The following is a 9561-nucleotide window of genomic DNA, read 5'->3' as shown; positions in this document are numbered from 1 at the left end:
CAGAAACGAGAAATTTTGTTTATGTCGTAACATTATTTTTACGTCTCTACTCACTCCCGAATTTTTTGCATCAAGTCCCCTGTATATCGAAGGTGATAATAAATAAATATACATTACATCAAAATAAAATATTTTATAGCACTAGTCTCGTTATTTAATAACAACATCTCGTATATAGTATTGGCGAATATCACATGTCACTACACTAGATGGCGTTTGTTACAGTTCAGTTTTTTTTGTGTTTCTAGCGATTTTGGTAGTATTTCTTTTGTAATTGTTATTTCTTAACGTGTTTGTGTGGTTAGAATGAAAATAACCGTCTTTAACATCATGAAATATATTACGAAACACAAGCAGATCATTAAAAGGAAGTGAAGCGGGTTTTAAACCGGGACATATACCTAGTATTACGTGGACTAAAAGGTGCAAATTCAAAAATTATTAAAAGTTTGTGTCTATAGACGTCAGGTGTAATTTCCCAGCCTCATGAAATAACCATTTTTTTATTATTTACGAAGTGCACTTTATGGATATGTGGTTATTTTTATCTCAAAAAAGCACTTAAAACAGCAATTTTATTTTACTATTCAGACTAAAATTTCTAACAAAACACTTTTTATTGTTTATAAAACAACAAAAATAGTTCGTTTTTGGGCTTTATTGTTCACCTATATTGAAGTTCGAAACAAAATCAACAGATGTCGCCTACTTCGTAATTCTCGCGAATACATCGGAGTTTTCCGAAGAGCTTCTCTGAGTCGTCTAATAGAAAAGTTTGTCAAAAAATCATATAATCCTCAAGGAAATATTCATCTCTTTCTGTTACACCCTGTATATATAACTGAGACAGGATTTACAATATAAACATATACAACGTAGCCATATTTCATATGTATATTAGAGTTGAGGAAATTTAAAAGTATGAGATTATGTTTATATTTTCAATTAAATTTATCATGGAACACCCCATTTCTTTCACCCATTATTAATAAAATTAAATATTTTATTAAATAGATCATTGTCTGTTTTCGTTTTATATTCTATAGAAAAAATAGCACTAAATGAAACACAATATCAAATGTTATTTTTATATTACTTTATATTTAATATAATATTAAAATACGAGATTTATGAAAAATAGTGTGAGCCGGGGAAATGACATTTCATTCCGTCCATCTATGGGCACAATGTGGATTCGTACATACATAGTACAGTCTCATTTCTTCTTCAGCTCTTCTTGTTTGTGCTTGGAAAAATACGGCTTCCCTACAAATAACTCCCTCACTATAATAACTAGGGTTCACGCCAGCATGGCGACATAGCGACAATTGTCGCCAAAATCATACACATCGACTACAAATTTGTCGCCCAAAATATTTTTAAAAAAAACCTATGTTTTATATTTACTGTGCTGTTTTTGCATAAAAGAATTTATATATGCCTTAAAAATATGTATAAAAGTGTGTGTAGCATGCATATGTTCATTTTTTTACTTTTGTCTACCACATTATATTTTTGGACCACTAAATCATAACTTAGGTGGTCCTTTTGGACCACTAAATTTTCATTGCTGGTGTGAACCCTAATAATAACTTAAAATTTAGATCCTTTTACTTACCTGTGGTTACATTCAGGACATTGGTGATCTTCTGTTCTGGGTAATGTTGGATCAGAAATTACGTCGGCTACTATATGAGTAAGTTCACTGAAATAAACACCTTTTTAGTTATGTTCAAACAAAATATTCTACAAAACTCACTCAATTTCGTGCATAATTTTGTTAACATAAATACATTTTGAATCGGCATGTTGTTTATAATCGCAATTTCTACAAGCGTATAAAAGTATTTTGTTTTCTTTATCTTCTTTGGGGTATAACATATTATTACTAAAACATCGTATTTTAATACATGAAAGATGTTTAATATTTCGATATGTTTATACGAACCATTCTTGACAAAATCGTATTCCTACAAATCCCGGACCTTCACTGTGTGTATCGTATCCTGAAGGTTTTGCCATTATTAAAAATATTTGTAAAAATAAAGTTAAATTAACAAATGCAAATTGACAACGTCAAAGTGTTGACGTATAACCATTTTCTTCTTTTTTAATCATAGTACTCTGACCCTTACAACAGGTAATTATAGCTATTACTTGTTATATAATAGCGAAATCTTTCATATAAAATGAGATAATATTAATAATAATTAAATTAGAAACTTAAGTTATTTTTTAAATGATAATACTTGAAAGCAACAAAAAATTATTTTACTCCGAAAATTCAAACGAACATGTATAGCAAATATATATATATATATAAGAAAAAGGCCACTTAACATATATATATATTTATATATATATATATATATATATATATATATATATATATATATATATATATACATATACATATACTATTCAGTTCAGTTGAAATCATGTTAAGTGGCCTTTTTCTTTCCAGTCTATTAGCTGCTAGAAGTAAAAAAAATTGTATCTGGTATGTAGAAGTATATAGAAATGTACCTAATTTTATTGACTATGACATACATGATTATACAACGTTTCTAATAATTATGTGAAACAACTACAAACGAAAAAATGTGAACAATGTGGAACACACCTATAACGTAACTATCGATTTAAACAGTACAAACAAACGCATCTAACATAGATATTGTCAGAATTTGAAGTAGTATAAGTGAGAGTTGTCTCCGATTCAGTATATAAATTACAAATTTTGATATAACCATTTTCCGAAAAATGTTTTCTAGTTTCGCTGCTCTGACTAATATATCCAAATTAGCCAGAGCAGAAGTGCGTAAAATTTTGGATTCTATCGATACGGTTTTAGTCGATTGTGATGGAGTTTTATGGTTAGAAAATATACCTATACCAGGTTCGGTTGAGGTTATTAACCGACTTAAAGAAATTAAAAAAAAAGTTATATTCGTTACAAATAATTCAACAAAAATCCGAGAAGAGTTAGTCGTTAAGGCTAAACAATTAGGATTTAATATTGACAAGGTTAGTTAGGTTTTTCGGTAAAGTTAAAACGAAAAAAAATATACAAATTGAATGTTACGCAATGTACGAAGGTCACTCTAATTAATTCCAGGAAGATGTCATGTCAACAGCGTATTTAGCTGTATCTTACTTGAAAAATACCGGTTTCAACCAGAAAGTGTACGTTATAGGATCAAAAGGTATAACTCAGGAATTAGAATCTGCTGGAATTCAACATTTAGGAATTGGGGTAATTACTCGTTTCGATTAAAAAAAAATTCATATTTCGTATATACTTCTGGTTTTTGGTGGACGACTTATGATAATATTTTCAGCCTGACATTATTGAAACTAATCTGGCCAATGCTATCGATAATTTTCGTCCGGATCCAGAAGTTGGGGCTGTAATTGTAGGATTTGATGAACATTTTTCTTATATAAAACTTTTAAAAGCAGCAACTTACCTTAGCAAACCCGCTTGTTTATTTATAGCTACTAATACAGACGAGAGGTTTCCCACTAGCACCGATTTAGTAGTACCCGGTACGGGGTCTATTGTTAGATCAGTCGAGACTGTGTCTCAAAGGGAAGCTGTTGTCGTCGGTAAACCAAATTCTTATATAGCTGAAGCTCTAATTAATGAGTACGGAATCGATCCAAAGAGGACTATAATGATCGGAGACAGGTAAATATCTTTATACATCATAATTATAACGAATTAGTGATTTTATTATTCAATTTTGAGTATATCGTGTGAGAATGATGTAAAAATTAGTTTTGTAGGATGTATTATTATTATTAAAGCAATTTATTTCTAATCTGTAAATATTTGAGTTTATTTTAAATTTTTCATCAGTATTTACATTTATATTATAGTTTTGCTCGATTTTATTACAAGTTTAAGCAATGTTGTAATAATTTATTCCGGTATCAACACTACAACACTTATTACGAAAAATATCGTTGATTTTATCATTTTTTGGAATTGCACTGTATAAATTAAACATCTTTCGCATAATATTTAGGATTCATAATGGAAAATCTTACCTTTTTTATAGAATTTACTGAAAATTTTTATAATCTCAACCTAACCTCACTTGCATTTAAGCATTTTAACAAACAAATATTGAACATTTTCGTTACGAAATAATATCAAGTTTTCTATCGCATAACCTCTATTCTTATTCTTTTTTATACCAGGGTTAGAAAGTCGACACTGACTTAAGTCAAGAACCGATCTTATCATAAAAATAATCGACGTTTAGAGTCGATTAAAATCGATTTTCATTCCATGATTTCGACTTTCTTTAAACAACACTAAACATAATTAATGGTAGTATAGTTTGTACCATGTGTTATGATGATGAATTTTTGTCTAGTTTTGTTTTCTACATTTTATTGTTTGTAGATTGAACACAGATATTTTGTTGGGTACTAGATGTGGTTTTCAAACACTTTTGGTACTGTCTGGTGTCACTACATTAGATGAAGCTACACAAAAGAAAACATCAAATAAAAAGGACGACAAAGACCTAATACCTGATTTTTACCTAAATAAATTGGGTGATTTAATGCAATTCATCCATTAATCAACAGAGAATTTATAGAAAAATTTTTGTTTTATTTATTTTTTGATCAAAAATATATTTATGGTTAAAAAAGAACCTACCTCACTTCATTTCACCCCTTTAGTTAACCCGTATTTGCAATTATTACTATCTAATTTTTTCTCTTGAAATAAGAAATTTAACAAAAAAAATTTTCAATCGACACTTTAATTTTATAAAAAATGTTTTAATGAAATTTCCAAATCAATTATAACAGAATTAAGTAAATATCGTATAATATTGAGGTTAAAATTCATATATTCACAAATTATTTTGACGTTTTCTAAATTCTTCCCTCAATCTTATGGTGAGCTGGTTTTATACCCAATCGCAGGCACTAAAATATTCTTGTACACCTCGGTGGCTGCATACTCATATGAGAAAAGTCATAAGAAAAAGAATCATAAACTTTATTTAAGTGTCGAGTTAAAACAAATTCCAAATCAGTTGCTAACCAATTAAATATTGCTTGATTATGAGCTTATTCAGGATGTTAATTCACCGCGAAAATAATTCCTTGTGGAAGGGTCCTTGAATCGACGTGACGCAAACACTAAACTGTTTTAAGACTGCGCATGCCATTGGTCCCTAAACTGATTCCGAGTAAGACCCCCTATTTGATTTTCGATTATTCTTTTTACTGTATCTTGGTCTTTGTTTTTATTTTAATTCCTAAATATTTCAATAGAAATTACAAGAATATTTTACTGAATTGAATTCCAATTTATAAACTTCTTTCTATAATATATTTAATGTCCACTTGTAAATTAAGATTAAAACACGGATTTGCATAAAATTATACTTAAAGATTTGAAGCCACTTCATTTACAAAAATTACCTTTTATCTTTATTTATTTGAATAATCAGTATTTCTAAGGTAACAATTCATTCTTTGAAATGGACAATACACTTAAAATTCTCTCAAGAAGGATTCGATATGATCCTTTGTCAAGACATATGAACTTGGTTTGTATTGAATTGAGACACCCTGTATGTTTAAGTATCTGTGTTTATCTTGATGATAATTTACACACACACGTTAAACTTAGTAATTTGATAATACAGTATTGAAAAATTTAATCAGAATAAAAGAAATATAACGAAATAATCATCAATAAATAAAGGGGGTTTAGAAGACATACTTACGTTTACTTTCAATAAACACAGCAAGAAGCACAATAAAATGTTTCAAAATAAAAAAAGCGAATTGAAATGAAAAACTAGGATGTGACAACAAAACTATAACATGTAAACGTGAAAATTTTTATTCTATTATTTAAGGTAAGTTGTTTTTTCAATATAATTATGTCGTACTAGTTTTTCTTCTTTTTTAAGGAGTGGGTATAAACTTTCCCGAAGTGTCAAGTATGTCATATGTCATTTTCAAATTGTAGTTCATCACAAATTTGTTTAGAAAATTATGAATAGAGATTATCCATACAGTATCTCAAATGTAATTGACTAATTAAAGAGATTTTGTAATATTAATTTCGTGTCCTACTAATTTTTCTTCTCTTTTAAGTAATGGATATAAACTTTCCCGAAGTGTCAAATATGTCATTTTCGTAATTGTAGTTCATAGTACACATCACGCATATATTATAACATCACAAATTTGTTTACAAAATTATAAAGATTATCTGATATCTTATCTTAAATGTAACTGACTAATTAATGAGACTTTTCAATATTATTTTCGTGTTATTATTTTAATCTTATTATGCATGCGTCATTTACAAAGGTATTGGAATACAATTTAGAAACTTCCTATTTTATTTATTATTAAGAATACTGTTTAGGAAGATGGTAATTTTCAAAGACAAGGATCGCTTAGAAGAGTATTACCACCAGAACCACTACCGGATCAATTAGTATCTAGTAAACAAAATGAAGATGTACAGAAATTGTACAAAATATATCGACAAGAATACGTCATTTTGGCCGAATTGTAAAGTATTTATTTTTATTTAAAATTCACGTACTGTGAGTTTCGTTTTTAGCAAAATGGTACAAAATGAAAATATACCAGGTGTTTATTGTATTCCGTCCAAAAATAGTCCTCTAGGTAACAGTATATATTGATATCAATAATTTTATATAATCAAATAAAATTTTATTATACAGTATGGTTTGGAGTAATATTTGTACATTCCGGATACTACGAAGAAGGAATTTTCAGATTTACGATTTTTTTAGATGAAGAATTTCCAGATTCCAGTCATCCTGTATGTATTTAACAAAATATTTTAACATATTTAATATAATTTGCTTTTTAGAAAGTTATTTTTCATTCAAAACTATTTCATCCTGTAATAGATAACGATTCTGGTGAATTGAATTTATTCAAAGCCTTTCCTAAATGGTCAAAATCAAACCAGCACATTTGGCAAGTTGTGAAATATATTCAATGGATTTTTTTGGATATGGATAAAAGTGTTGAACATGCTGTTAATTTAGAAGCAGCTAACATGTAAGTCACTTTTATTTTAAATAAAATTACTTGTTATTTTATGTCCCAATTCCAATGGGATATTCTTCTAGGTATAAAAACGATATTAATAAATTTAGAGAGAAAGCGATTGAATTTGTGCAAGAAAGTAAGAAACGTTTATATGACGAACCGCCTATAGACGATCAACACTATATTACTTTCGAACCTTACGACCCGGATATTCACGATAAGGTAAAAGCAACTATGTTGAGCCAAGGTGAAGATTGCGGATCGAAAATCGGATTATCTTGGGTACTATCCGGAAGTAAAACGGTTCTTACTAGACCAGCTACACCAATAGAAACCCATGGCGAATTATGACCATAACTGAACGTTTCGAATCAAAAACGTCCTAGAAATTTATTCGTCCAAATTTTTCATCAACATTTTGATACAAAAAAAATTATTTAGTATCAATCAAGCGAATTTTAAAAGACAAAATTTTTTCATATAAAAATATACAAGGTAGATATTTCTAGGTGTGACGTAGTTTAAAATATCGCGGGGTTACTACCAAAAATTGGAGTTTAAATGATCAAGATGCTAATAATAATGAAGAATCTATTAGAAAATTTGTATTTACTTCACAGTATCATAGTTAAAATATTTGTTGGTTGTAAAACATGACCAATTATACTCGGTTGTGTTTTTGTAGACTTTTTTTAGTTAAAATACATTGTTAATTATCAGGATGAGCACCGAGGGTAAATAAAAGATGTGCATACCATTTAGGTCTTTTAAAACTTCTTTAGAAAGAAAAAACACCCACAAAGTGATTGATAAGCCCAATAAAAGAGATCCAAGTAATAAAATTCAATTTATACTGAAAGTTGAAGCACATATTGAAAGCATTCCAATTATGTAGTCCTAATATTATAAAAAAAGTAGCAGGATGTTATAATTAGGCTCTAATCTATCTATTAACAAATATACATGGTATAATGCAAGCAAGGAAGGATACGGGGTGAGAAAGTGATATACGATACTTCTTTTTAATCATATGTTCAGTTATCTTCTGCGGTTAGACGTGGCGATAAGTCCGTATAAGTCACTTCCATACAGAGACCTGCCTAGAGCATCTACCGATGAAGCCAATATCTCAAGAAAAAAACTGAAAAACTTCTGTAGTAACTTATTTAAAAACTTCTAGAGTAACTGAAGATAGAACGTGCTTTTTTTGATTTTTCAAAAATCTTCATCTGCTGTACCTACCCCATATGTATTCATTAAAGTAATGTGCTTGTAATGGATCTAGGTGGTAACAGAAAACAGCATATACTCTGATGTATCCTACTATCAGTTCATTGTTGCCTAAGTTGTGCAATATTTAAGTGATAAAACACATTTTTTGGATAAAGGTCTCTATACTGATGATTTATTAAAAGACTGAGCAACAACGTGGGATAATTGATCAAAAATAAGGATGAAAATGACTATGGTAGAGGCAAAGTAGCCGATATTTCACAAAATATTCCATCGTTGCCTATCCCATTAGTAAAGAAAAAGGAAAATAGCCTTCTGAGGTCAATATTACTTCGGAGTTTTATATCTGGTAGAAATCCATCCTATCTGATACAAAAAAGGAACCTGTGGTACCAGAACTATCCAACTGTGAAAGTAATACGAATTAGTTCAATTTTATATGTCAAAGTGCAATCGTGAAAATTGAAATAATTATTTTTTCTGGGTGTATTACCACATTTTTTAAAGAAAAATGCATACCGAGAAGAAATACTGTCTGATTTTATAGGTTTAATGCCAATTTGTGCAAAAATTCATCTTTATCTATATCAGTTTTGGTGGTAAACCGAGAAAATATTTTAAATGTGTGCAATATTGTCAATTATCAAATATGCTTAGAAAAATGTAGAAAAAGTGCCTTTTTTGCAAATTCTGTAAATATAAATCGTGAAATGAATGAAAAAGTTATAAGAATTTTAAACACGTTGCTGTTAAATAACCATCAAATAAAAATATGAGGAACAACAAAATGAAACTTCTAGATTAATTTTAGTATTTTAAAAATCTAGTATAACCAATACTAGTTTTTTAATTTTTATTCGACTTGGAAACAAACCCTTGAGACTTACCGAACACACTTTTTACACTACCACTACACCAACACTCACAATACACTGTCTGGTATGAACGTTTCGATTACCAAGTTACCGTCTTCAAAATTCAATTTTTTTGGCGTTATTGATGACATTTATTCCTAGCTTAAGACAGTTGTCTGCAAAGGTGTGTTCAAAAAAGAGTTTGGAAAAAGTGGTTTCACCTAGAGATTTCTTAAACTTATGTAACTGTAACGCATTTTTGTCTCAGCGGAGAGCTTTTAGTGTATTTTCTCTACTTTTGACTTTAATTTGTTATTGTATTCCAAGCTATTAACGTTTTTAAGCATATAAAATCTGAAAGCCACTAGTTGAGAGACAGTTTATATCAAATTATCAGCAT

The 9561-nt window shown here is 29.1% G+C and overlaps 3 protein-coding genes across 3 annotated transcripts; 2 read left to right on the top strand and 1 right to left on the bottom strand.

Moving 5' to 3' along the window:
- Positions 1-1103: 1103 nt before the first annotated feature.
- Positions 1104-2104, bottom strand: LOC130899417 (DNA-directed RNA polymerase II subunit RPB9). Its single transcript, XM_057809344.1, has 4 exons — positions 1949-2104; positions 1760-1888; positions 1619-1705; positions 1104-1266 (listed from the first exon to the last, which is right to left on the bottom strand). The coding sequence occupies exons 1-4, from the start codon at positions 2020-2022 to the stop codon at positions 1164-1166; spliced, it is 393 nt and encodes a 130-aa protein (XP_057665327.1). The 5' UTR covers positions 2023-2104; the 3' UTR covers positions 1104-1163.
- Positions 2105-2660: 556 nt separating this feature from the next.
- LOC130899415 (glycerol-3-phosphate phosphatase) lies at positions 2661-4670 on the top strand. The gene is made up of 4 exons (XM_057809342.1): positions 2661-3027; positions 3119-3256; positions 3342-3691; positions 4415-4670. The coding sequence occupies exons 1-4, from the start codon at positions 2764-2766 to the stop codon at positions 4593-4595; spliced, it is 933 nt and encodes a 310-aa protein (XP_057665325.1). The 5' UTR covers positions 2661-2763; the 3' UTR covers positions 4596-4670.
- A 1497-nt stretch (positions 4671-6167) lies between these two features.
- Positions 6168-9100, top strand: LOC130899416 (protein crossbronx homolog). The gene is made up of 6 exons (XM_057809343.1): positions 6168-6354; positions 6413-6561; positions 6614-6678; positions 6738-6838; positions 6890-7083; positions 7155-9100. The coding sequence occupies exons 1-6, from the start codon at positions 6334-6336 to the stop codon at positions 7423-7425; spliced, it is 801 nt and encodes a 266-aa protein (XP_057665326.1). The 5' UTR covers positions 6168-6333; the 3' UTR covers positions 7426-9100.
- Positions 9101-9561: the final 461 nt, after the last annotated feature.

This window comes from Diorhabda carinulata, chromosome 11 (assembly GCF_026250575.1).
Source record: "Diorhabda carinulata isolate Delta chromosome 11, icDioCari1.1, whole genome shotgun sequence".
Lineage (NCBI taxonomy): Eukaryota > Metazoa > Arthropoda > Insecta > Coleoptera > Chrysomelidae > Diorhabda > Diorhabda carinulata.
This window is presented reverse-complemented; position numbering and strand designations above follow the sequence as displayed.

Excerpts from the sequence above, each read along its gene's own strand:
- LOC130899416 (XM_057809343.1), top strand. The coding sequence starts at position 6,334 with ATGCATGCGTCATTTACAAAG. Across the intron at positions 6,562-6,613 it reads TACGTCATTTTGGCCGAATT|CAAAATGGTACAAAATGAAA; the intron begins GTAAAGTATTTA and ends TTTCGTTTTTAG. Across the intron at positions 7,084-7,154 it reads AATTTAGAAGCAGCTAACAT|GTATAAAAACGATATTAATA; the intron begins GTAAGTCACTTT and ends ATATTCTTCTAG.
- LOC130899417 (XM_057809344.1), bottom strand. The coding sequence starts at position 2,022 with ATGGCAAAACCTTCAGGATACGATACACACAGTGAAGGTCCGGGATTT. Across the intron at positions 1,706-1,759 it reads AAAATTATGCACGAAATTGA|TGAACTTACTCATATAGTAG; the intron begins GTGAGTTTTGTA and ends TGTTTATTTCAG. Across the intron at positions 1,267-1,618 it reads TGTCCTGAATGTAACCACAG|GGAAGCCGTATTTTTCCAAG; the intron begins GTAAGTAAAAGG and ends AGTTATTTGTAG.
- LOC130899415 (XM_057809342.1), top strand. The coding sequence starts at position 2,764 with ATGTTTTCTAGTTTCGCTGCTCTGACTAATATATCCAAATTAGCCAGA. Across the intron at positions 3,028-3,118 it reads TAGGATTTAATATTGACAAG|GAAGATGTCATGTCAACAGC; the intron begins GTTAGTTAGGTT and ends AATTAATTCCAG. Across the intron at positions 3,257-3,341 it reads TTCAACATTTAGGAATTGGG|CCTGACATTATTGAAACTAA; the intron begins GTAATTACTCGT and ends TAATATTTTCAG.